The sequence below is a fragment of the Schistocerca nitens genome, chromosome 1 (genome assembly GCF_023898315.1).
Source record: "Schistocerca nitens isolate TAMUIC-IGC-003100 chromosome 1, iqSchNite1.1, whole genome shotgun sequence".
In the NCBI taxonomy this organism is placed as follows: Eukaryota; Metazoa; Arthropoda; class Insecta; order Orthoptera; family Acrididae; genus Schistocerca; species Schistocerca nitens.
In genome coordinates, this window is record NC_064614.1 from 116138632 (window position 1) to 116166381 (window position 27750).

Consider the following 27750-nt stretch of genomic DNA (forward strand, 5'->3'; position numbering starts at 1 on the left):
CTTCAGGGGATGAGTCTGCTGTGAGATAGAACGATCCAGTTACCATTTTATGCCAAACCCTGATACTGAGTCTTGCCCAAACAATCTCACATGCCATTCAATGTCTATATAAGTGGATCTGAGTTTCTTGTCTAATGTTACAAATACACCACCTCCATTTCCCATTCGCCTATTGGTTCAATATACAGTTAAATTTTCCCTAAGTATCTCACTGCTATCAATTCCAGGTTTCAACCAGCTTTCTGTACCTAGTATTATGTGAACTTAATTGCTTTTCATGAGGGCTTCAAACTCTGGCACTTTGTTGCAAATGTTTCGGGAGTTTACTGGTAGGAGCACCTCTGAGAGCATTTATTTCAATCTTACACTCATACTTCTGGGTTTCCTACAGCTGTCGTTATCTGGGTTGGAAGGAATGTTGCCTACTCTAAAAAAACCTTGTGTGCACCCCACACACTGTCAGCTACCTGGGTAGCAGCTTATGATGGTGTAGTGCATACCTGATCCATTCAGGGGCCCTACAGTTCTCAACCCTGTGGCCCAAGTCCAGGAAGTCGCAGCCTAGTTTGTCACAGAACCTTTTAAATCTCTGGCTCAGTCCTTCCATTGGACTCAGAACTAAGAGGTGACAATCAGTTCTGGTGACAATGCTGCAAATTGTGAACTTCGTTGAAACCCCATGTGCAAGGCTGGTCTTCTTAATCAAAGTATGACCTCAGAGCCCAGACGACAGGCATTATTTGTTCCAATGAGCACGACAATCTGCAGTTGGTTGCACCCTATTCACTTAATGGCTGCTGTAACAGCCTCTTCAGTATGTTGAATGAGGCCCCCAGGCATAGCAACTGAGTGTGGTGTCATTTCCTGCCTCTTGCTACCATTTGCATAAGGGACCATCATTCACCATATGTCTGAACTGCTGGTGATTAATAGACCTTTTTGTGTTTCCCTCCTCTTAACACCAGACAAAATAGGTTTCCCCAAAACAGATGAAGTGAGTTCCACTGGCTTAGTTAAAAAGACAGCACCTCGAACTTCTGTATAACACACTGAGTCGTCCTTGGTCTCCATCCACAGTGTAAGGGATGCCTAGATCTACCAGTGAAATACCACTCACATTCAAGTGGACAAGTAATGAAAGATGCCATACTTTCGCGGAGGAGACAGGGTCCACAGGAGAAGATAGTACTTTAGGAATACTTTTGATACTGTTACCACAGGCACATGACTCTCAGGAGCTCGTCCAACACACTCATTCGCAGCAGTTACCAATCATTTGATCTTCCCATCTTCGAGAACAGCATTCACAGTGTGGCTGCATTTTGGCTGGTGCATTGTGTTACACGACAGTGAACAAATAACTTTATAGTAAGCCTACTGATCATCTTGTAGTCCCTTGAGCTAAATAAGTACTAATTCTGTGAAAGAACTGAAGCAATGAGATTTCTAATACGGCAACAGAAAAACTAGTTTCCCAAAACTTTTTGAGGTTAATTATAGTTGCTAAAAAACTCAAAAATAGAGATAATTTATGATAAATGTAGATAATATATACTACTTCTCAAGAAAAGTTAGCTGTAAACCAATATGTTAATTACAATATCTGCTACAGTTATGAAATCACAAGTAGTGATTTACTACAAATTAGATTGTGCACAGGACAATTGTAAGAATTGTAAATTCTCAAAAGTGCATATTTTTTGTGTTGATATCTGAATATTTGGGGTGATGTATTCTTTGGCAGTAACTGTGAATCACAAAGAATGATTTGCTACAAAAAATGTTATTGAAAAGACTCATACTGGTAACTTATGAAAATGTAGTTTTGCAAGCTTCCGAAAAATCTGAGAAATAACCTATTTCTCATATAATTAGAGCATAAAATTAGAGAAAGATTGTTTTGAATGAGGATAGGCCTACTGTTCTCAAAAGTGCACAAATAAGTTTTAAGCCTACAGTTGACAATAAAGTAACAGTAAGAGTTTATCGCGGCACTTGTAAATTTCACTATACAAATGAGCAATGATACAATCAGTGAAAGATTGCAAAATGGACATGAACAGTAAAATATACGAATCTCAAATTTCAAATCAGGACATGACTCTTGCACATATGGTGTGACACAGAGAAAAATTCCAACGTCCGCTTTTACATATAAACAAATGTACAAATTGCTGGATTTTTTAGTTAGCTATTTGTGTGCCAACTACTACACTGGCATGCCAAAGAAGAACACTGTAGAGTGAGTTTATCTCAGTCAAAATCAAGAAATGCGCAGCACCAACAAAGCATTTCTTCTGCCTGTTGCAGCTAGTACAGAATATTTATACTTCATCTTTTCTGGATACAATACTTGCCTGCCAAGATAAATCAAGATGTCTTTATTCTGTAAATGCTGAACCATTGTGGATAATTATTGAAATATGAGTATTTTCATTACAATACGAAAGTAATGGATGCATTTTTTTTTATCTTGGTATGTATTTTTATTGATTCCCACTTGTGTTTTAAAAAGAATGCTATAATCTGTTTGCTTATTTTTGCTAAAGAAGGGAGATGGTAGGAAGCAGAGTTTATTGGAAACCTAGAAACAATAATAAAGTTAATAAATGGTAGAACTTTGTTTTTTAGTTGTTACTTAAAAGAAACTGCTGTTTTGTTTACATTTTTTCAAAGGTTCACCTCTGTTGTTTGTTTCTTTGTACACTTTTTAACAAATATTTGCTGCAAGGAATTGTTAAATACTGATCACATAGGAATGTACAACTTGAAGAATTATGTGAAAGTAACCAGTTTTTGCAGAACTTCCTATAAAAGTGGTGGGGTTGCCATTTTTTCTAACTATAAATCAACCAAAGCCATAAATATAACAAAATATACTATAGAATTGAGCTTTGAAGCCACAGCACTGGAAACAAAAATTGCTGGGAATTTATGTTGTGTATTAGGTTTGTATCAATTGCCAAATGGTGTAATTAAAACCTTCTTTGAACAGCTGGAAGATATAATCCAACACCTCTCAAAAACATATGCTTATTTGATCATTATAGGAGCTCTGAACATAGACACAAGAAAAAACACACAATACTAAGACCCTACTGGACCTATTGTGCATATACAATCTAAAAATAAAAATAGATAAACCAACCAGAGTAACAAAGCATAGTGAAACTATAATTGATCATGTAATAAAAATATTCCTACATGGTATTGTGACACACAGGTAATAAACTCCACATTAGCAGACCATTTTGCAATCATGATAGACATAAATATGAAGACTAGTGATTCAGTGCAGAAGATATGGGAGATGAGAAGACAGAGCTACCCACATAACATAAATCTGCTAAAAAAGATGTTAGAGGCAGAAAACTGGGAAACAATATATCCAGATAAAGATGCAAACAGCAAATGGAACCAGTTTTTTTTTCTTTATTTAATTATTATTATGATGTTACATGTCCTGTTAGTAAAAGGCTTGTCAAAAAGCAACAAAAAAAGAAAAGCTGGGTGACTGGAGAAGTAATCCATGCCAGAAATAATCTGAGTGTGTATTATGACCTCACCAAACAAAAAAATACTAAGGCCTACAACACACTGTATAAAATAAAAAAGAAAGAGTACTGTAGTTTTATCAGAGAAACTAAAGCATCATTCATCGAGATGTCTATAGATAAGGGAAAGAACTACTCAAAAGGTTTATGGTCTTTCATTAATGAAGAGAGAGGAAAAGCAACAAATCGGGCAGAGGACACCTGCCCACTGATGAGTGGGAAAAGCAATGCAAATCCTCTAGAAATAGCCAATACTTTTTACAGATATTATATTACTGTAGCAGATGAATTAATAAGACAAAATAAAACAAATGCAGTAGTAAATTGTTAAACTCCCCACATACAAATCATACTATCGTTTTCATACCTACAACAGATACAGAAGTGTCGAACATAATAAAACAACTTAAAATTAAACATTCATCTGGCTTGGGTGGTGTCACATCACATCTCATAAAGGAATGCAGAGAATGTATATTAAAACCATTGACACATGCTGAATGCTGCGATAGAAGAAGGTATATTTCCATATACACGGAAAGTAAGTAAAGTGAAGCCAATATTTAAGAAAGGGAACAGGGATGAATTAGGAAGTTACAGGCCAATATCATTGCAACATTTGCTAAAATCTATGAAATGATGATAAAGAATAGAATTGTAAGTTTTATAACAAAGTACAGTATACTGCATTCATCACAACATGGTTTCAGAGAAGAGAAGTCAACGAAAACAGCACCAACAGATATAATTGAGCACATTCTTAATTTACTCGACAGGCAACAGAAGACTTGTGGGATTTTTATGGACCTATCTAAAGCATTTGATTGTGTGAACCACTCAAAATTAATGATGAAATTGTATCAGTATGGAATTAGAGGGAAATGCTATGACATACTTAAATCATACATTACAAATAGGAAACAATGCATGGAAATGAGACATACCAGTGGGGGAAATATAACAAACTACAGATCAGAATTGCAAACAGTTAAACATGGTGTGCCGCGAGGGTCGGGGCTTGGGCCAATACTATATATACTCTACGTAAATGACTTCCCTAGCTATATAAATCAGAAACTTATAATGTATCCTGATGACACAACAATCATTTGCACAGCTTACACAAAGGAGGAGCTTGAGAAGGAAGCACTCCTGAATATCGAAAATGCAAATAAATATTTAACACAAAACAGCCTGTTTATGAATCAGTCTAAAACAAAGAATGTAGTATTTCAGACCAAGCATAGTGAAAATTATAATATAAATGTTAATATAAACGGAAAGACTATTAAAGAAGTAACCAGCACAAACTTTCTAGGAACTATAATAGACAAACATTTGGCATGGGGGGAGCACATAGATGCACTGTGTAAAAAGATAAACAAACAGATCTTCATCATGCATAAAACAGCTAAGACTGTGAATGATAAAGTCCTCAGATCAATGTATTATGGACTTGTCTTCCCACATTTGTCTTATTCAGTTCATATATGGGGAAGTGCACAAGCTGACTACTTAAAAAGAATATTCACAATTCAGAAAACGGCAGTGAGATGCATTGCAAAAATACCACCAAGACAGACCTGTAGGCAAGCTTTTGTACACTATAATATTATGACAGTATATTCACTGTACATATACCAAAACATAATGGTGGTAAGGTCAAGCAATGAACACCTCCTAAATAAAGATGTACACAAACATGGTTCAAGAGGAAATGAAAATTACTACATGATAAACAGAAATCTAAAACTGTCTATGACTGCCCCTGAAGAAGCAGGCAAAAGGTTTTTTAATAAACTCCCCAAAATCATTAAAAAAGAAACAGACCTAAAATGTTTTAAAAATCATTTGAAATTATATCTCACAGAGAAATGTATATACAGTTTGAGTGAATACTAAGATGGTATTTAAATATGTTATATCTTTACTGAAATGTACCTTTAAAAATTATCATTTCTGTATGTCGTTTGGATTTGTGTGTATGTATAATGTGAAACATGTAATAACTTTGTATGCTTATAGACTATTTCTGTTTAATTATTTGTTTCATTTATATATAATGAAATCAAGTTTGATGTTGATTGTACGACACACCCAATACTCTCAGCTGGGTTTTCAGCTGGAGTCCATGAAATAGAAAGAATAAATAAATAAATATGTTTCAGGTTGAGAAAATGGACACTGATGATGGTTGAGCACATTAAAACTGGTGATGATAAAACTGAAGAAATTACCAAGTGCATAAACAGAATATCAGGAGAGCTCTTGGATGGAGGAAAATCTGAAGGCTGTTTAAGATATCTAGTTGACATTATCCGAAGAGATAAAAGGTGCCAGGAACTTATAGAAGTAATACTAATGCCATCTTCCACTCAGGAGGAACTCAATTCTTCTAAGGTAGGGCATAACAGGATATAAATTCTTCTTAATTTATGCCTGTGAGGGGCATTTGGAAGGTAGTACTAAAGATATAAATCTTATGTCAGTACTGTACAAAGTCCCACTAAAATTTTTACTACCAGAATGGGCATTACAGTTGACTTGGCTCATACTACTGAGAAAACTTGGTTTCATAGAGATTTGAGGCAGTTTACTGTATCCTTCACTCTATGCAAAACAATTAGTAGTATGAGTGAGTACCATCTTCTTCTTTGCCTTACCTTTACACTCAATGAAAAGGCATTTGATTCGCTGAAACACCTACGTGTGTTTGGTACCTTAATGCAACAAGAAGTGAAATAGGGCATTATTAAAATCTTATACAACATACGCTAAACCTCCACAGTGTTTCTAACTGTTGTTATGAGAAAACAGTGATATTTCCATTGAAAAGGATTAAAACAAGATAGCTCTATAGCTCCAAAACTATTTTTAGCCATCTTAGAAAAAGCAGTGTTTAAACTGAATTGGGAAACAAAAGGAATTATAAGTCTGTGAAAGGTGTTAAATACGTTGAGAATTGCTGATGATATTGTTCTGTTTGCAAATAGTATAGAACTTGAAATATTAGTCAATGAACTTCTGTTAATATGCTCTGAATTTGGTGTAAAAGTGAACATTAATTAATGAACTTGCATTAATATCCTCTGAATTTGGTGTAAATGAACTTCAACAAAATCAAGTTCACGATAAATGAATGGACCACGGAGGGAAATACAATATGTGTTGGAAATACACAACCGAAAAGGATCACAGAATATGTCTATCTGGGTCAACTTGTAAATATGAAAGGAGACTTAAAAACAGAAATATTCTGCAGTATTAAATTGGACTGGCAAACTTAACAGAAGACCCTCTCCAGTTTTCAAGTCTAAGATGCCAGCTGAGCTGAAGAAAAAAGTTTGACCAGTGTATATTACCAATAATAACTTATGGTTAAAAGACATGGACATCAAATGAGTTCATTTTAGAAAACTCACAGTAGCTGAAAGAGGAATGGAAAGATCAGTCTTGGGATACACAAAGAAAGACAAAAAGAAAGCAGTAGATATCAGACATACAACCAAGATCAGTGATAAAATGGGAAGAGTAAGTGCCTTGAAATGGTAGCGGGCTAGTCATGTTTCTCAAAGAAAGGATGGAAGATACTCAAAAAACAAATATTACACTGAGTCCCAATACAAAGTAAACATTCCTGTTGTATCTCTTACAGTATTTACTTTTTTATACACAAATTTCATTGCCTTCAAGCAGTGTTTGAAGCAGATTACCTTATAAAAAAGTTATATGGAAAAAACCACAAACAATATGAAATTCGTGTGTGTTAGTGGTTACAGTGCGCTAGTGGAGAAAAATGGCCATACATGTGTAAACAATTCAAAACACTCTTCCCAATGAAAACAATGGCAAAAAGTGCATAAACAACTCACTCTTCCTATTTCTCTAGAAATACCTACCAGAGTGATTAAAAACATGTTACACCCTCAATAAAATTTGTTATATAAAACTAATCTTGTTTGCGTAAACAGGATTAGCATATTATCAGAAAGTAGCATTGACTTCGTAAACATTGAAAGTGAACATTCCAATTTATATGAAGGTTACAAAATGGAAAGTTAGCAGTAATCATGAACAGCCAACAAAGAACTGAAATGCGCTATTTTTTGTGGACAACCATGGAAGAAAGCTAGTTATAATTTTACGGCATGTGAATGTGGACTTCCGTGTAACTGGTATCGTGAAACCCAGTTGAGAATGAGAAACATTATTAAAGACATCTGGAACATAAGAATACACTGAAGGACACTGATTTCGTTGTTTGTGTGACTGGTGCAAATGATGTAGCATATAATGGAACCAAAAATTGTATAACAGGCTTGAAGAGTTTTTTTACACACAAGTAAAATGGAAAACGTTGTTGTGTCAATACCTCATAGATGTGACCTGATCTTTAATTCATGTATCAACAATGAGATCTGTAATACCAACGTTAAAATCAACTAACTGTGCACCACTTAATCAAAATGCAATGTCTTAGATATTAGTCAACTAGAGAAAATTCTGCACACTGAGCATCAAATTACTGTGGGAAGAAATTTCTGTGTCAAGAGAGAAACAAGATTATAGGCTAAATGAAATTCCTAAATACAATAGTCTTGTTTTAAAAGACAGTCCTATCGTGCATGGTAATGTACCTTATTTTGTAGGGAAAATGACATTACAAGAGAAGGAAGGATAGAAACCACATCAAGAGGAAACTCCAGCAGACTAATTAACTCAGATAACCTTGCTACTTTAGATTACCCTGTGAAAATAAATGAGCATACAAGATCCATTTAAATCAAAATCCCCTTTTGTACTAATAATAGTATTCTCTTTAAAATGTACAATCTCGTAGGGGTACAGTCAATGAACCGCAATGTCTTAAGTTCACAGTTACATTATCTGTGTATAAAAAGAAGGTGATAAAAACCTTCCAAATAACTACAGGCTCATTTCAGTAGTATGAGTCGTATCCAAGATAATAGAAAATTGCATGTATAAACAGATATTAAGTAATTTTGAAAGTAGCAAAATTTTAAATGAGCAATAGTTTGAATTCAGGTCTAATCTGTCAACTGTAAAAGCAGTTGAAGCTTTGGTGAATAATGTTTATGAAGACTACGTAAAAAGGCTATCAATTGTATGGAACACTCATTGATTTAAGCAAAGGAACTGACTCAGTATCATATGACATAATGTTTGAAAAGTTAGTGTATGATGGCATAGGAGGTAAATCAGTCAGTTTATTCAAACCTTATTGAAGCAAAAGGCTATAGCTCATGTGTGCAAATAAGCAGAGATCAGCAATACTCCCAATAAAAAGAGGGATACCTTAGGGCTCTGTTCTTGGACCTTTCCTGTTTATTGTCTACATTAATGACTTTTCAGGTTATGTACCATGTAAGAATACACTATATACTGATGACATGTCAATAGTAACCACAGGCAAGAATTTGTGAATGTACTAGCTAACAACAGAGAAATGATGCAAATGACGAATCACTGGTGTCATGCTGATCAGCTGTGCATAAACCAAACAAAAACAGAAGAAATAATTTTTAATCAGAAAGTAACCAAAAATTAAGAACGAAACAGTAAAAGTACTTGGACTGTTTATAGACAAAAAACTTTCTTGGGAATAACAAACACAATATCTGTGCAATAAACTAGCTCATATATCTTTTTTATTGTATAAATTAACGAACTGTGTGAGCAGACAATTGTTTATCCAGTCAAATTTTGCTTTCTTCCATTCTCATCTGCAGTATGGAATATTGCCGTGGGCCAATTAGCCAGGAGGTAAATGTATTCTCAGATGGCGGAAGAAGACAGATGTTTTGTAGGATTACCATCCAGAGTGTTCTGCAGAAATGACTTTAAATGTGTCTGCATAATGACATTATCTAGGCTGTATACATATAACTGTTTTGTATATGCTAGAGAAAAATCTGGAAAAATTCAACATAAGATGTGATATGCATGTACACGGAGTCAGAAATAGTCACTTATTGGGTTTGCCTTCCTCAAGACTTGTTGTAGTGCATAATAACTGTAAAAACTTGAGGTAAAAAATTTTCAATAAGCCAGCTTGTACAGTACCGCTAAATAAATATAACAGTGTATTACAAACTTGGCTAAAATGCAGTGAATTCTGTTCAACTGAAGAATTCATATAAACTAATCATTATAATATATATTTTTTCTGAGTGATAAAGAAAATCTTTCAGTTCTTAAATAAGCTAGTTATTTTCTGTGTATGTAATTGATTATTGTGTAAAACTTGATAGCACTGTAAAGTTTGACAGAGCCAATTGTACGGAAAATACTGAAAGGCACGCCAGCACGTAGCTTCAGGAAGTGAAATTCCATTGCTACCAATACATTTAAAAGTAGAAAAAAGTATCCCTAGCCTTCATTACTGCTTTTCCTTGTCCTTATAGCATTGGGTTCCTCTCAGTGTGGTGTCTTGAGTGACCTGCCCTTTTTCCAACCTTGTAAAAGCCGTTTCTCTTTTCTCATTGAAATATGAACTAACAATTTTGAAATATTTTAAATTCCTATGTTGAATAGGTAATGAGAACTGCAGATCTAACAGAAATAGTGACTAGAATTAAACTGGGGGGGGGGGGGCACTTGATCAACAGTTTTAGATATGCGAATAATGCAACACGTACAGCAGGCAGTGAACAAGACATTAAATGTGTACTGTAAAATACAAAGAGTGTTCAATAAAAAATACAACATTTTTTTTCTGAAAGCGGGTTGGTTTTATTTAGGATTCCAATAAACCATATTATTTTCCTCTTATTTGGCTACAAAACCCTCACAATCTCTGTTCAGTGCGACGGCCTTACGCCACCTGACTTGGAGGGCATGTATATGCACATGGTACTACCTACTTCATCAATAAGCTTCCCATCATACATGCACTGCTTCCCATGGAGTGCACCTTTATTTGGCCCCACACATCAAAGTCAGAAGATGTGAGTGCCAGAATGCAGAATGGATGAGAAGGAACAGTCCAACGAAGTTTTGTGAGTGCCTCTTGAACACATATACTTGTGGAAGGCCTTGTGTTCTTGTGTGAAGGAGAAGTTTGTTTGGTTTTTCTGATGACAAACACACCAAAGCCATCTCTTCCATTTCCTGAGGGTAGCACACTACACTGCAGAGTTGACCGTTATCACCATGAGGGGAGAATATCTGAGTGACTCGTTCAGAGTCCCAGAAAACCATCACCATGAATTTACTGGCTGAGGATACTGCTTTGAACTTTTTCTTCTTAGGAGAGACGGTGTGGCACCACTCCATTGTCTGCTGTTTTGTTTCCGATTCAAAGTGATAAACCCACGTTTCATCACCTGTGATGATGTTCGACAAAAATTGTCACAATCAGCCTTGTAACGCACAAGCAATTTTCCACGAATGGTCCTTTATTGCTTTTTGTGGTCTTCTGTTATGCGGCAAAGAACCCAGTGGGCACATACCTATGAATACTCCAACTGTTCGGTGAGCATATCAGCACTATCATTGGTGACCTCTACTTGTACAGTGAGGTGTTCAATGTGATCCTTCGATCACCTTGAATGAGTGTCCGCGTGCTCCAACACAGCAGGAGTCACAGCTGTAAGTGTTGGCCAACACGGGGGAGATCGCACAGGTTTGCACCACCTTGTTGTGATGATGACAGGTGCCTCAGCCAATGACTCTCTGTGCGTTTGTTCACCACCAGGTCTCCATAGATATTTTGCAAGCACCTATGAATACCTGTGATGCTGTGATTTTCTGACAAAAGAAACTCAATGACAGCTCTCTGCTTGGAACGCACCTCCGTTAATGATGCCATTTTGAAGGCTACGTACAGTGCTGTCACCTATTGGAACTTTAGAAAACTATAGGTGTGAAGCAGAAATGTTCCACCAAATTCCACAACAAATTTCGCATTTTTTCAACTGAAATTAACTGAGAAAAAAAAGTGTTACATTACTTACTGAACACCCCTTGTACAGTGTGTAAACTTTTAGATGGCAGACTTCTCCCTAGTCCTGAATCGGTAGAAGTTGGTAAACGTCGGGAGGCTTCGGTAGGCACGCAGTTTCGAATGCTGCCAACATTACGTAGCTGACTGAGTTGTACATGGTAGTCATTGTCGTCTGCTTCGTTAATGTTTTGCGCTGTACTGTTCTGCGTGTTTTTATTGTGCAGTTGTGCTAAAGATTATCAAAATGAGTGAAGAGGCAGTTGCTTTTTTTTAACACGTTTGCGAAACGTGTTGCAAATAGTGTCAGTAGTGAAGAAATAAGAGAACAAAATGTCATGCCTGACGCGGCACATTTTCACGCATCTCGATGTTTACCACGTCATATCTCCTGAATTATATGTTGTAAAGAGACATAAATTTGCCGGCACATTTACTGATATATGTGGATACTGTATGGGAAATATATTGCGATTAGAGTTAATAATAACGAAACAATACATTAAAACGTCATGCCTACTGCGGCAGATTTACGGTATGTACTGAGAAAATGTAGTAAGCGACAACCTTGTTTCCCTTTCATTATTTTGTGTGGGTTGTCAGCGAGAAAAATTTTCATAAGGGTTTGAAATTGTATGTAACGTTTGTTGCTAGTCGCTAAGTGCTCTCATTCCCAAATAGTGGATGCATAAATCTGGGTATTTTCCTGCGGTGGCATCTCATTGTTTATGACGTCATATCGCCTCAAGAATGTGTCTTATTTCTTTTTTTTCGGCTAGGAACCTTCGTAGGCGTATGGAGAACAAATCACCAAAATTTCATCGCAATCGAATGAATGGTTTGGGAACGCACAGAGGGCAGACATACATACATTCATTTTTGTATATAGAGATTGACAGTTACGTTATACTACACTCCTGGAAATTGAAATAAGAACACCGCGAATTCATTGTCCCAGGAAGGGGAAACTTTATTGACACATTCCTGGGGTCAGATACATCACATGATCACGCTGTCAGAACCACAGGCACATAGACACAGGCAACAGGGCATGCACAATGTCGGCACTAGTACAGTGTATATCCACCTTTCGCAGCAATGCAGGCTGCTATTCTCCCATGGAGACGATCGTAGAGATGCTGGATGTAGTCCTGTGGAACGGCTTGCCATGCCATTTCCACCTGGCGCCTCAGTTGGACCAGCGTTCGTGCTGGACGTGCAGACCGCGTGAGACGACGCTTCATCCAGTCCCAAACATGCTCAATGGGGGACAGATCCGGAGATCTTGCTGGCCAGGGTAGTTGACTTACACCTTCTAGAGCACGTTGGGTGGCACGGGATACATGCGGACGTGCATTGTCCTGTTGGAACAGCAAGTTCCCTTGCCGGTCTAGGAATGGTAGAACGATGGGTTCGATGACGGTTTGGATGTACCGTGCACTATTCAGTGTCCCCTCGACGATCACCAGTGGTGTACGGCCAGTGTAGGAGATCGCTCCCCACACCATGATGCCGGGTGTTGGCCCTGTGTGCCTCGGTCGTATGCAGTCCTGATTGTGGCGCTCACCTGCACGGCGCCAAACACGCATACGACCATCATTGGCACCAAGGCAGAAGCGACTCTCATCGCTGAAGACGACACGTCTCCATTCGTCCCTCCATTCACGCCTGTCGCGACACCACTGGAGGCGGGCTGCACGATGTTGGGGCATGAGTGGAAGACGGCCTAACGGTGTGCGGGACCGTAGCCCAGCTTCATGGAGACGGTTGCGAATGGTCCTCGCCGATACCCCAGGAGCAACAGTGTCCCTAATTTGCTGGGAAGTGGCGGTGCGGTCCCCTACGGCACTGCGTAGGATCCTACGGTCTTGGCGTGCATCCGTGCGTCGCTGCGGTCCGGTCCCAGGTCGACGGGCACGTGCACCTTCCGCCGACCACTGGCGACAACATCGATGTACTGTGGAGACCTCACACCCCACGTGTTGAGCAATTCGGCGGTACGTTCACCCGGCCTCCCGCATGCCCACTATACGCCCTCGCTCAAAGTCCGTCAACTGCACATACGGTTCACGTCCACGCTGTCGCGGCATGCTACCAGTGTTAAAGACTGCGATGGAGCTCCGTATGCCACGGCAAACTGGCTGACACTGACGGCGGCGGTGCACAAATGCTGCGCAGCTAGCGCCATTCGACGGCCAACACCGCGGTTCCTGGTGTGTCTGCTGTGCCGTGCGTGTGATCATTGCTTGTACAGCCCTCTCGCAGTGTCCGGAGCAAGTATGGTGGGTCTGACACACCGGTGTCAATGTGTTCTTTTTTCCATTTCCAGGAGTGTATATGACCTGTTTAAGTTTATTTAAATTTTATAATTAATAGTTTAACATTGCGGGGCGGGGTGGGGGGGGGGGGGAATTGCGAGCAGTGGGAATCAATCCCGAGTCCGCTGCATGACAAGCCTTTACTTCATCAATTGCGCTACGCATGCTACAGTGACCTAACCTTTGAAACATTGTCCATTACTCTTTTCGGGCGTTCGGAGAACAACACACCAAACTTTCATTGCAATCGGATGAATGGTTTGTGAGCGCATAGTAGACAAACATACATACATTCATTTTTATATATATAGATTTTAATGTACATGATGATTTCAGTTTCGTTTACGAACAACATTTAAAGCGAGTTTTACTTCCAAGCCTTTCATCTGCTTTCGTGTGAGCATGACGCGCAATTTGTAGTGGCAGCACTGCAACTGGTAGGCGTGCCTTGTCCCCCCCCCCCCAACGGCTCCCCTCCCCTCACCAGCCAATGCTTGCTTCCTCCTCTCCCCGCACAACTCTGCCGTCTTACAGTTAACACACTGTATGTGAACAGTGTTGTGACTCGCCGATCATTCAAAGAGCCGCCGCGCAATTACGTGCGTCCTCTACATGCGGCGCTGTCTACCAGATATGCAGCAGCCACACCACCTAAGTGGCCAGCCAGCCAGCGGCCGCTAGACTTGGACTCAGTGGTCATTCGAATGTTACCGTGTTCACATATCTTGCTTTGTCAATTTCCTCAGTGACTTATATGTGTTGTGTCGTCCGTGACATGAAATGCCAAGAAGTGCTGTCGAAGACATTTTTCGTAATCAGACCAGTCTTCCGCCGTCTCATCATAAGGAGGAAAAGGAGGTATAGAGAATGACGAGAAACGCCCCGCATTTGATGCCGCGATGAAATCGCGAATCGCCGATGTTAGAAGCGTTAGCTGTTCAATGAGACCTTGCAATAGTTGCTCGACAGTAGCCATGGAAACCTGTGGGTCAACGATGAAAAGGAAAAATCCCATCCTCGTCGCCAATTGTTATAATGTCAAGTTGAACACATATATTTCAAAACGACACAACACATATAAGTCACTGAGCAAGTTGACAAAGCAAGATATGTGAACATGGTAACATTTGAATGAGCACTGAGTCCAAGTCTAGCGGCCGCTGGCTGGCTGGCCGCTTAGGTGGCGTGGCTGCTGCATATCTGGCAGACAGCGCCACATGTAGAGGACGTGCGTAATTGCGCAGCGGCACTTTGAATGATCAGCGAGTCACAACAAACAGAAAAGGAAAAGCTGACCTGAGGTTAAATTTGAAGGAAGGAAAAGTATTGACAATAGAAATGAAAACTCTTGTAGTGATAGATGGCCATATCATTGAGGAAGCTGGTAAATACATAGTTTAGGGTCTTTGATAGCAAAAAGCAGCCTCTGCTCTGAGGAAATGAGGATGGCATTAAAAACCTGCTACAATTAAAATACACAAGTTGGTAAATGAAAGGAAATAAAACTGATGAAAAACTTTTCATCTTTCCCGTAGCCTTCTATGAATGTGAGTCATGGGAAATGAAAAAAGTGGATCACAAGAAAATATATTCTTATGAAATGCTGGTGTGGAGAAGGACCTAAGAATTTAATGGAATGAAAAAATAAAATACCGTAGGAAAATTCACCTAGACTATCTTTACTTAGATACTGGATGATTCAGCTGTCTCTGCCAATATCATTTTATGCAGCCCACAATGTTATATCTGGCCTTCAGAAACTATGCATGATGTTTTCATATTCTCTCACTCACTATGTGCAAAAAATGAACAGAACCTCTATGTAGGAAATTTAATGTAGTTACATTTTAGTTCTGGGATATGTTATCGCTGGAGGTCAAGGTTTTTGAATTACATAAGAAAAACTTACAAGAGTGATCTTCAAACACACCTCCATTGTCCCCATCCCCCTCCCCCCCTCCCTGCCTCCCACTCATTCTTGACCAGTCAGGATTTCTAGTCTGTGTTTTGTGGTACTCCCCCCTGCCTCTGTACAAAAATTTCCAGCTGCACAGATGCTCCCAAAATTTGACCTCTTTTGGCCCCTGTTGATTGGGCTATTATGCCACCACCATAATCGGCTATTTTGTTAACATAATTAATTTAAACGTGCCTGTCAGGGTAATGAAGGAAAGATTAACATATGTAATTGTTATGCTAAAGCTAATGACATTCTCAATTTGATCCATAATTAACCCTTACAAACCCAGTAGTTTCCTATTCAGGATGCCTGACAATACAACAATGTAACTGTTAAAATTCACGAGATTGTTAGGTAAAATTTACACAGATGCCAATTTTATAATTTTTAAGTGCTCAACTAAGCCGGTGGCATAATAGGGCCAGTCAGTAAAGACCAAGAAAGGTCAAATGTGGAAAATAAGTCACGCAATCACAAAGTTTTGTACAGTGGTATGATAGAAGGGAATGCCATGAACAACTCCCTAGAAGTCCTGACCAGTGGGGGCTGAGTGTGGGAGTGGGGGTACATATGAAGGTCACTTTCATAAATTTTTCTTGAATAACTTGAAAACTATGGCCTCCAGTGAAAATGTATCAAAGAACAAAATGTCTTGCAATTAAATTTCCTACAAAAAGGTTCCTGTAGGAATAACATTTTGCGCATGGAGAGCTAGAGACTGAAAATCTCACACATGGTTTTTCAAAGCCAGATATAATGTTGCTTGTTGCATAAAACGATATTAGTGGAGGCAGCTGAATCACCCTGTATGATTCGATGATCAGCAGCTGTGTAAAACATTATTCCAAATTATTTGCTGCCTGCAAATTTCATGACATCAGCTGCAGTGGGTGTAACTGTATTACTAATTTTGACATATGAAAACAAGTGGGAAATCTGGGTTTGAGTCCTGGTCAGGCACAAATTTTCATGTGCCACAATGGCAGCTGATGTCATGAAATTTGCATTCAGCATTTAATATGGAATAAACTATCTTTGGAGGCCAAATTACACCAGATGAAATTAAGGTACTTTGTGCATATCATGAGAGTAAAAGGCTCACTAGAAAAACCTGTAATGCTCGGGTGAATGGAAGGTCAAAAATTTAGAGAAGAACCAAGGAAAAGGTAGATAGAGACCATTAAACAAAGTACTGAAATCCAGTTATGTGTTGATGGACATTGTTCATCATGTCACCACAATGTCAGATGATGTTTATGCACCGGGCAGTGCCATACGAAATGGAGCACACTATTGCACCATGTGTGCATAGCAAGTAGGCCGGTGGGACAGCGTACCATACGTCAAACAGCACATGACAGCCGGCAGAGGGCACAGCTGCAGTATAGACTCACAGTATTGTGGTCGACACACCGCTGAATGGTCGTTGGTTTGTGTATGTGTACTACAGAACGACATATGCAGTCGACCTGGTGACAATGTTGAAGCCACATTGCGAGGTAATGGTGGTTTTATGTTCTCTTGTTGGACTCATATGATTTGATATGGACGCCGGTGCAGATAAGGAACATTTCCATTTCAGACCTATTTGGATCAGGCACGACTACAAACGCCTCAGACATGGAATGTGCATCTGGCTGATTCAGCCAGCGTGCAAGTGGTACAGCGGATGAGTTATGTGTCATGTTAGCAGAACCCAATCTATCTGGTACAGTGAAGGATACCACACCCACTACGTCCACCATGGATGTATCTGAGGGGGATCGTAGTACTGGTACCTTAATTGCACTGCAATGAGGAAGAAAACGGGTCTGGAATGCACATCCGAGGGCACAGAACATTCGAAAAGTTATCAAAAGGTGAAGAATACGTTAACATGAAGGGAAATGTAGTGCCAAAGAAATGTCCCACCCTCGGAGCATGCACGTATCAGAAGGGATGTAATTGACATTTTTCACCTAAACACCAGTAACATCTATTTAACTCGTTCTATGCATTAAGTAGTTTGACTTGCAGTCAGCATACATTTTTGCTATGGTGAAGGTAGTTCCTACGGCACGCGCGTATTCCTCTGGTACTACAGAGTCACAACGAGTAACAACACGCCTATACCATTTCCAGAATGAAGAGGAAGTGGTCATGAAGGTGTGTAAAACATTCTTTAAGAACATTTTGCAGATATCAGCTGGTAGGATTACAAGGATTCTTTTGTACAAAGTGCAGCACCAGACCCCACCACCGATAAGAGAGGCGCATGCTCTGCTAAAAACAAAACACCAATAGCAAATACAGTTGTGGTAGAGAACTTCATAAAACGGTTTCCAGCATATTGAAGCCCTTATGCACGAATGAATGAAACATTGGATTGGAAGTATTTGTCAGCAGACCTGAGCATGGGGAAGTTATACCATTTATATAAATCCGATCACAATGATGCGGTCTCATACTACATGTTTGGTCAGATATTTAATATAAGATTTAATCTGTCCTTTCATCCCCCTGTAAGTGATTCATGCCATAAATGAGACCTCTATAACATCAAACATGCTGCAGCCAACACCGCGGAAGAGAAGGTAAATGGGAATGTGAAAGAGAGTTACATCAACGAAAGGCCGAGAGTGCACAGACGGGAATGCATCGCGATGAAGCAGAAGGCAGGCATCAGGACAATAATACGACCATGATTGCCTTTGATTTGATGAGCACTTTACCGACACTGGTATTTACGACAGGTATCTGTTACTACAAGTGGTGGCAATTGTGGACATAACTGCCTTGGAATACATGACCTATGTACCAAGAAAGCTACCATGTATGTATGGAGTGAGGGCGAAGGTACCAAGAAAGCTACCATGTATGTATGGAGTGAGGGCGAAGCATCCCAAGGACCGCAAGAAATTGGATTGTGCCTCATGCATTACATTAAACATTATGTCCAAACAAAGCGACTGATTATGTACGTGGATCAATTAGCTGGGCAAAATCGGAATATAAAAGTGGCCTTACTGTGTCAGTTCTTGGTTCTGTATGCAGACTTTACACCGGAAGTAATCCACCATAAATTCCTAGTCAGTGGGCATTCATACCTATCATGTACCCAGGACTTCGGTATCATTGAGAAGAACAGGAAATTTTGCCCAAACATATACACACCCTCTGACTGGGTGAATGTCATTATCACTGCACGAGAACAACAACCCTTCACTGCTATACTGAAGACAAGGAATGGTTTCGTGTCCGCAGTATATTTAGAGAGCATCATACGTAACCTTGAAGTGTCGACACAAAATACCAGGGTGCAATGGTTCCATATTCAGTGGCTTCAGTAGAAAGCATCCTCTTCCTATATCATGTTTTATAAGTACTCCAATGAGCCAGATGTCCCGTTTGCCATCGTCAGTTTTGCTAAATGAGGGTCAAAAGTAATTGAGACTCTGGACGTACTGTATCCCAATGGACAAGCTGTTAGCATGTTGAAAAAGACTGATTTAATGACCTTGCTGCAGTTCATACCCCCTGGTGTACCATGGTTATTACCGTAACTTGAAGACATCTGCATAGCCGTGTGGCAACACCAACCCAGTAAATGATGATACGGATGATGAACATTAATGTCTCATGTGTGTCTTGTCCAACATTTTACTACAGTGTATAAAGCAATAACAACCTATCCCACATGTTTCGTGTATTACTGCCAAGTGCACCGAAACATAGTGGCCTAACCCACACAAAAACTGTCAAAAACACTATTACGGTTAACTCCATGTATGGCCGATTACCAGACACAATACCACATTGTGTATACCACAATCATTGCTATACGCTGCAATCACTACCTGACACATCAATTCTGCAAATGTAAATATCTTCCAGTGGCCATTCCCACAAACCATTGTGCTGTGGGTTAGGCCATTATAGCGCTGATAGCCTCAATGTTACTGTTTCCTCAAGTGAATTCTCTTCCTGATAAACTAAATAGGTTGGTGTGTTCTGCACTATGCACTGTTAGCATAATGTAAGTGTAAACGTAAAGTAATAGTCATTTATACATCTTGATATTGTTCAGCATTATTGATTACTACTTTACCAAAATTATAATTTGTACTTTATTTGTTAACACTTTGGAGACCAGCCACTTAAAAGAACATTGGGCCTAGGAATCTGGCCATTTATGTTATTTTTAAAGCATTACTTGCATGTACGGATTTGATGTATCTTCAAGAGTAATGTTGTTGTGGTCTTCAGTCCAGAAATTGGTTTGATGCAGCTCTCCATGCTACTCTATCCTGTGCAAGGTTCTTCATCTCCCAGTACCTATTGCAACCTACATCCTTCTGAATCTGTTAAGTGTATTCATCTCTTGGTCTCCCTCTACAATTTTTACCCTCCACGCTGCCTTCCAGTACTAAATTGGTGATCCCTTGATGCCTCAGAATATGACCTACCAACCGATCCCTTCTTCTAGTCAAGTTGTGCCACAAACTCCTCTTCTCCCCAATTCTATTCAATACCTCCTCATTAGTTATGTGATCTACCCATCTAATCTTCAGCATTCTTCTGTAACACCACATTTTGAAAGCTTCTATTCTCTTCAAGGGTAAAACATACTAAAAAGGGCCAAGCTTATTCTCAAATTATGATGGATTATTTATGACAAATTTCATTAGGGATTGTGATAGAGCAATTAAAATACCAAACTACTCAAAGAAGTACCTACATGGTGACTGTGGGTGGACACCATACATTATTCTTACTGATCACTTTTGTGCAACCACTACTTTCTTTTTAACTGATGTTACCCCAGAAAATTATTCCATAACACATTAGTGAGTGGAACTATGCAAAATCTGTCAGGAGGTTGATTCGTTAGTTTCCAAGACTAGCCAGAGCAGAAGTAGCTGAACTTAATTATTTGAGTAGCTCAATAATATTCTTCTTCCAGTTCAGGTTTTCATCAGTATGTCCACCAAAAATTTTGGAGCATTCACCCTTTTACTAACCTCTGTTCTTGTGTTATCAATTGGTGGTATGATTCTATTTGGTGTACAGAACTGAGTGTAGTGTTTTTTCTGTAAATTTCAGGAGAGTCTGTTTTCAGAGAACCACTCAATAATAATTTCGGAAGCATTATTATTCTCTTGTGTTGCTATTAATTCTTTTGATTTATTGTAACACAAAGATTTTTTGCAAGAAGTATCAATTGTGCTCATGAATGTTAAGTAGATGATCATTCACATATGTAAGTAATAGGAGAAAATTGAAATTTGTGGAACTCTCTTTGTGATTTCTTCCTGGTCACTAAAATATTCACTCCTTTTAAATTTGAGTTATTCACCACAAATTTTGCATTCTGTTTAAGTATCATTCGAACCCATTGGGCGTAAAGCCATCCCATAAAAATTGAGTTTTTCTTGGATAGTAACTTGATCTATGAAACCAAATATGTTGGAAAGATTGCAAAAATGCTAGGTGATGATATTTTATTATTTGTCTGTTTATTTGTTTGTTTTATTTCTTGGCCATTTGGAAAATTGAGAGAGCTCTGAAAAGATAGAAATCATGTACCTAAACAAACCACATGTAAAAGATTACCCTCTAGCAGCTTACTCATGCAGAACTAGTATGGGAAAAGGAGGAATAATAATGTTCTGGGGTAATGTATCTTTAAGGAGGAAAGTGCTCATTGCTTGAATAATGTGTGATGCTCATCCTTGACCATCCTGTAGAAATCTGACTACTGACTACTGCTTCACAGTATATTTATTCCCTGATGAAGTTTGTTGTAATTAAGTCACTACAGTCAAAATGAACAATTATGTACATAATTACAATACCAGAAGGGAAAATGACATTTGCTACTCCACATTAAGGCTATCTTTAGCACACAAAGGGGTGCACTTACTCACTGATATAAAATGTCTTTTCACCCGGGAAAAATATATCTAAAAACAAAGAATCTGTAACTTACCAAACGAAAGCGTTGGTACGTTGATAGAGACAATAACAAACACAAACACACACACAAATCTCAAGCTTTCGCAACCCACGGTTGCTTCATCAGGAAAGAGGGAAGAGAGGGAAAGACAAAAGGATGTGGGTTTTAAGGGAGAGGGTAAGGAGTCATTCCAATCCCGGGAGCGGAAAGACTTACCTTAGGGGGAAAAAGGGACAGGTATACACTCGTACACACACACATATACAGACAAGCAGACATGTCTTCAGTCCTGAGACTGGTTTGATGCAGCTCTCCATGGAACTCTATCCTGTGCAAGCTTCTTCATCTCCCAGTACCTACTGCAACCTACATGCTTCTGAATCTGCTTGGTGTATTTGTCTCTTGGTCTCCCTCTACAATTTTTACCCTCCACACTGCCCTCCAATACTAAATTGGTGATCACTTGATGCCTCAGAACATGTCCTACCAACCGAGCCCTTCTTCTAGTCAAGTTGTGCCACAAACTTCTCTTCTCTCCAATCCTATTCAATACTTCCTCATTAGTTATGTGATCTACCCATCTAATCTTCAGCATTCTTCTGTAGCACCACATTTCGAAAGCTTCTATTCTCTTCTTGTCCAAACTATTTATCGTCCATGTTTCACTTCCATACATGGCTAAACTCCATACAAATACTTTCAGAAACGACTTCCTGACACTTAAATCTATACTCGATGTTAACAAACTTCTCTTCTTCAGAAGTGTTTTCCTTGCTATTGCCAGTCTACATTGTATATCCTCTCTACTTCGACCCTCATCAGTTATTTTGCCCCCAAATAGCAAAACTCCTTTACTACTTTAAGTGTCTCATTTCCTAATCTAATACCCTCAGCATCACCCGACTTAATTTGACTACATTCCATTATCCTCATTTTGCTTTTGTTGATGTTCATCTTATATCCTTCTTTCAAGACACTATCCATTCCGTTAAACTGCTCTTCCAAGTCATTTGCTGTCTCTGACAGAATTACAATGTCATCGGCGAACCTCAAAGTTTCTATTTCTTCGCCATGGAATTTAATACCTACTCCAAATTTTTCTTTTGTTTCCTTCACTGCTTGCTCAATATAGAGATTGAATAACATTGGGGAGAGGCTACAACCCTGTCTCACACCCTTCCCAACCACTGCTTCCCTTTCATGTCCCTCGACTCTTATAACTGCCATCTGGTTTCTGTAGAAATTGTAAATAGCTTTTCGCTCCCTGTATTTTACCTCTGCCACCTTCAGAATTTGAAAGAGAGTAGACACACACACACAAATGTTCAGCATGTAGACATACACTCCTGGAAATTGAAATAAGAACACCGTGAATTCATTGTCCCAGGAAGGGGAAACTTTATTGACACATTCCTGGGGTCAGATACATCACATGATCACACTGACAGAACCACAGGCACATAGACACAGACAACAGAGCATGCACAATGTCGGCACTAGTACAGTGTATATCCCCCTTTCGCAGCAATGCAGGCTGCTATTCTCCCATGGAGACGATCGTAGAGATGCTGGATGTAGTCCTGTGGAACGGCTTGCCATGCCATTTCCACCTGGCGCCTCAGTTGGACCAGCGTTCGTGCTGGACGTGCAGACCGCGTGAGACGACGCTTCATCCAGTCCCAAACATGCTCAATGGGGGACAGATCCGGAGATCTTGCTGGCCAGGGTAGTTGACTTACACCTTCTAGAGCACGTTGGGTGGCACGGGATACATGCGGACGTGCATTGTCCTGTTGGAACAGCAAGTTCCCTTGCCGGTCTAGGAATGGTAGAACGATGGGTTCGATGACGGTTTGGATGTACCGTGCACTATTCAGTGTCCCCTCGACGATCACCAGTGGTGTACGGCCAGTGTAGGAGATCGCTCCCCACACCATGATGCCGGGTGTTGGCCCTGTGTGCCTCAGTCGTATGCAGTCCTGATTGTGGCGCTCACCTGCACGGCGCCAAACACGCATACGACCATCATTGGCACCAAGGCAGAAGCGACTCTCATCGCTGAAGACGACACGTCTCCATTCGTCCCTCCATTCATGCCTGTCGCGACACCACTGGAGGCGGGCTGCACGATGTTGGGGCGTGAGTGGAAGACGGCCTAACGGTGTGCGGGACCGTAGCCCAGCTTCATGGAGACGGTTGCGAATGGTCCTCGCCGATACCCCAGGAGCAACAGTGTCCCTAATTTGCTGGGAAGTGGCGGTGCGGTCCCCTACGGCACTGCGTAGGATCCTACGGTCTTGGCGTGCATCCGTGCGTCGCTGCGGTCCGGTCCCAGGTCGACGGGCACGTGCACCTTCCGCCGACCACTGGCGACAACATCGATGTACTGTGGAGACCTCACGCCCCACGTGTTGAGCAATTCGGCGGTACGTCCACCCGGCCTCCCGCATGCCCACTATACGCCCTCGCTCAAAGTCCGTCAACCGCACATACGGTTCACGTCCACGCTGTCGCGGCATGCTACCAGTGGTAAAGACTGTGATGGAGCTCCGTATGCCACGGCAAACTGGCTGACACTGACGGCGGCGGTGCACAAATGCTGCGCAGCTAGCGCCATTCGACGGCCAACACCGCGGGTCCTGGTGTGTCCGCTGTGCCGTGCGTGTGATCATTGCTTGTACAGCCCTCTCGCAGTGTCCGGAGCAAGTATGGTGGGTCTGACACACCGGTGTCAATGTGTTCTTTTTTCCATTTGCAGGAGTGTATTTATCAAATGTTCAACATGTAGACATATTTACGAATTAATTTGCAATGTGAATATAATGTGACTCATTCCACATCATTACAGTTTATCATGCAAAGTTACCCATGGAACCATGAAACTAATTAACTAACTTATAAGGCTTGTACTCTTTGGTGCACGAATGTATAAATAGTTTCTCCGTCAAACAACTGTTCCGGGCTCCAAACTGTGATGTTCTAAGTAAATTGTTTCTACTTAAAGCTGAGACAATTACTGAGCAGTTTAATTTTTCAAATGTTTTGGATAAGACACCATAACAGAAATTGGATGATAATTATGTAGTCTGTCTTGTCACAATTTTTATAGAGAGGTTTAACAAATGCATATTTTAAGCTGACTAGAAAACTTCTTTGTGCCAGTGACGCATTACTTGTATCACTAAAGGCAATTTTGTGATTGGTGCAAGCACCACCCGTTATTCATCTGCAAACCGTGATTGCCTTTCATAATTTTTTTTATTGTTTCCATCTTAGAATTTCAGTTATCGTAATATTTGACACAATTTCATTATTCAGCAGATATATACAATCAAAAAATTATTAGTTTCTAGTTTGCTAGAGTATCAAAGTCATAAATATTTTTTCTGGTTTTTGTTAGGACTCGTTACGGAAAAGAGTAAGCTGGTGTGCCAAGAAAAATGATATTGTGTGTTCAGTATTGAACACCCTGCTTGTAAGACTGCAAACATACTTCATTGACACTGCTTCTGTAAATGTAAGTAATATAATTTCTATTTGTATGATGATTGCAGTACAGTGTCTGAGACAATAATTTCTGTGAGCAAAAGTGAATATAAGCTGCTATTATATTCTTGGATGAGTGATGTGTCAAGAGCAGACCTGTGTATGCTTCAATGACTGCTGTTGGGCACGATGGAGGATCATTAGGTTTTACAAATAACAGCAATCTTATTTATGTCTTGAGAAATGTAAAACTTCTAGTAAAATACGTAAAACAGGTTGAGGTGAAAAACTGCTGCACCTCAGTTGTATTTGGCATAACATTTCATGTGGAGCTATCAGCAAGGTTGATAGTTGTGTTCACGTCTACATTGTGATTGCATTAGAGCCAACTAATCTATATATCTCACAGGGTCTTCATTAGGCTACCACGTGACCCATATTTACGTTTCATGATAAACACAATGGATTTCTGTGGCTGGGAACTATCAAGTTAATTAAGATATATCCACATAATTATGGAAGACTAAAATATGTTAATAGTTTCAGTTTTCTGATTTTGTTTCCATGTTGTTGGCAATCAAGCATTAATCATCTTGCAGGACAGTGACCTTATTTTTGTCAGTTTGCTAAAGAAATTTATCTTTTATTAATCTGCAGAGGCAGCCAATTTACTTAAAATTAAGTGTTTCTTTCCTAACTGCTGGTTAGTTTCAACAGTTCAGTGAACTTAAAGTGCACATTTTTGTCATCTGGCACATGCGGCATAATGCCATAATAAAGAACCAAACATGAGATAATATAGTACTGGTACACCAAGAAAATTGGCATCCCGAAAACCACACTAAAAACATTAATACCAGGTAGGGGCCTACTTCAGTGTGAATCTGGATATACAGATGTGCACTTAAAGCAGAATTAACCATTTTAGTATGGTTCACGAAATCCTGATGCTCTTGGAGTTTCCTGATGTCCTGTTTCTTTCATGACATAATGTAAGATCTCTTAAAGCTATGTATGTATGAAAGCACATAATTGTTCACTTAAAGGTGACTAAGCAGGCAAATTTGGCCAGTAGAATTGAATAAAATGATGTATTTCAAATAAATTAACAGCTACAGAAGAATTTTACGAATCTGCCTTCCATGAAACACAATGTTTTCTGTTGTGTCTTAAATTTACAGAACACCATTCTTCGGTAAATTATAGACTGGCAGCACACCATGTTTTATCATTGTAACTTCACAGAAGCCCTTATATTTACTTCTGGAATAGAATATAAACTGCCTGTTATATAGTTTGTTGGCTTCATAGATAACTTTCTTAGTTTTTTATACCATTTGAAAAACTAATGAAAAACTTAATGTCCTTGATTTTTTTTATTTTTTCAATAAATTTGTATTCCTTTTACTTGCTTTCTTCAGTGCTGTGCAAATTTAAAACTGGTCGGAAATGCTACATAATAGTGTTGTAGAGTATGAAAAAGCATGTATGTTGAAGTCACTGTATAGCAGAATGTTAGGGTACTTTGAATAACAGTCTAATGTTGAAATGAATGTTATGCCAAGGACAGTTTTTTTATTTTGCGTATGTAAAAATGGACCAATATTATATGTGAAAGCTTAGCTTTGCTTGCAGCTATACTATATTTATATTAATTTAAACCATTAACTTTTCCTATTTGTGTGTTTGCCCAACTGAACAGTGGTGCTGCTATTTGCTGTTTACGTCATGTGTCCTTTGCTTTCAGTATTTGCTGTCGTAGGCTGGTGAGATCAAATGGCATAGGCTATGATTGGTTGTCAAAAGTGCTTCACCATCTCTGTTTAAGTGCTTTCAGAACTAATGTACTGTATGTGGTGAAATTCAAATCTATGTTTTCGTGAAAAGAAAATATGCAATGTATTTACTCTGTGCGTCAAAGGTCTTTCTGAACACATTGGTTTTTGGCTGTGTTTCGTTTCCTAAAGTGCTGGGAAATTCTACACTGGCGCATAAAATCTGTATCATCCAGAGGATTGATAAGTTTTACAGCTTTGAGGGAAAGTATACTGTTACTTAAAGAGAAAAGGTGTATTTTCACCCACAAAAAAGTGTATTTTCATCTGCAAAAAAAGTATTTTTAACTGGGAGATCCAGGAAAAAGTCGGGATTTTTTTCCTCGGCCACATATACATGAATAAATGCACAGGGTTAGAACATATAGGGACACCATGATAGAAAGAGAACATAAACCCAACAAAAGAAACTCACCAAAATGATACATCACACAAATATCCATCAATCACAACATCAGTACAACAAACACACCTTTGACAGAAGAGTGATTAATCTAATAGACATAAATTTAATTGAACAAGGAAACAGCCTGCTTGAAAAGTGTCCCAAACATAACGTAAACACAGTGCCACACACAAGATAATAGGGAATATCATAACAGAAAGTGAACACATTATAAAGTGAAAAGACAGACTGAACACACCTGAATTTAATGCAAACTTAACAAAAGAACCATTCGCTGAGAAAATAAAACACAT

At 39.4% G+C, this 27750-nt stretch overlaps 1 protein-coding gene across 1 annotated transcript in view; it reads left to right on the plus strand.

The window, feature by feature from the left end:
- LOC126262324 (uncharacterized) overlaps positions 1 to 25590 on the plus strand; it is a gene marked incomplete in the record, with an annotated part of 175556 nt that extends 149966 nt beyond the window's left edge. Inside the window, 3 exon segments of the mRNA XM_049959293.1 lie at positions 5723 to 5954; positions 25131 to 25247; positions 25366 to 25590. Coding sequence (XP_049815250.1) covers positions 5723 to 5954; positions 25131 to 25247; positions 25366 to 25590 — 574 coding nt within the window.
- Between the last annotated feature and the right edge of the window lie 2160 nt (positions 25591 to 27750).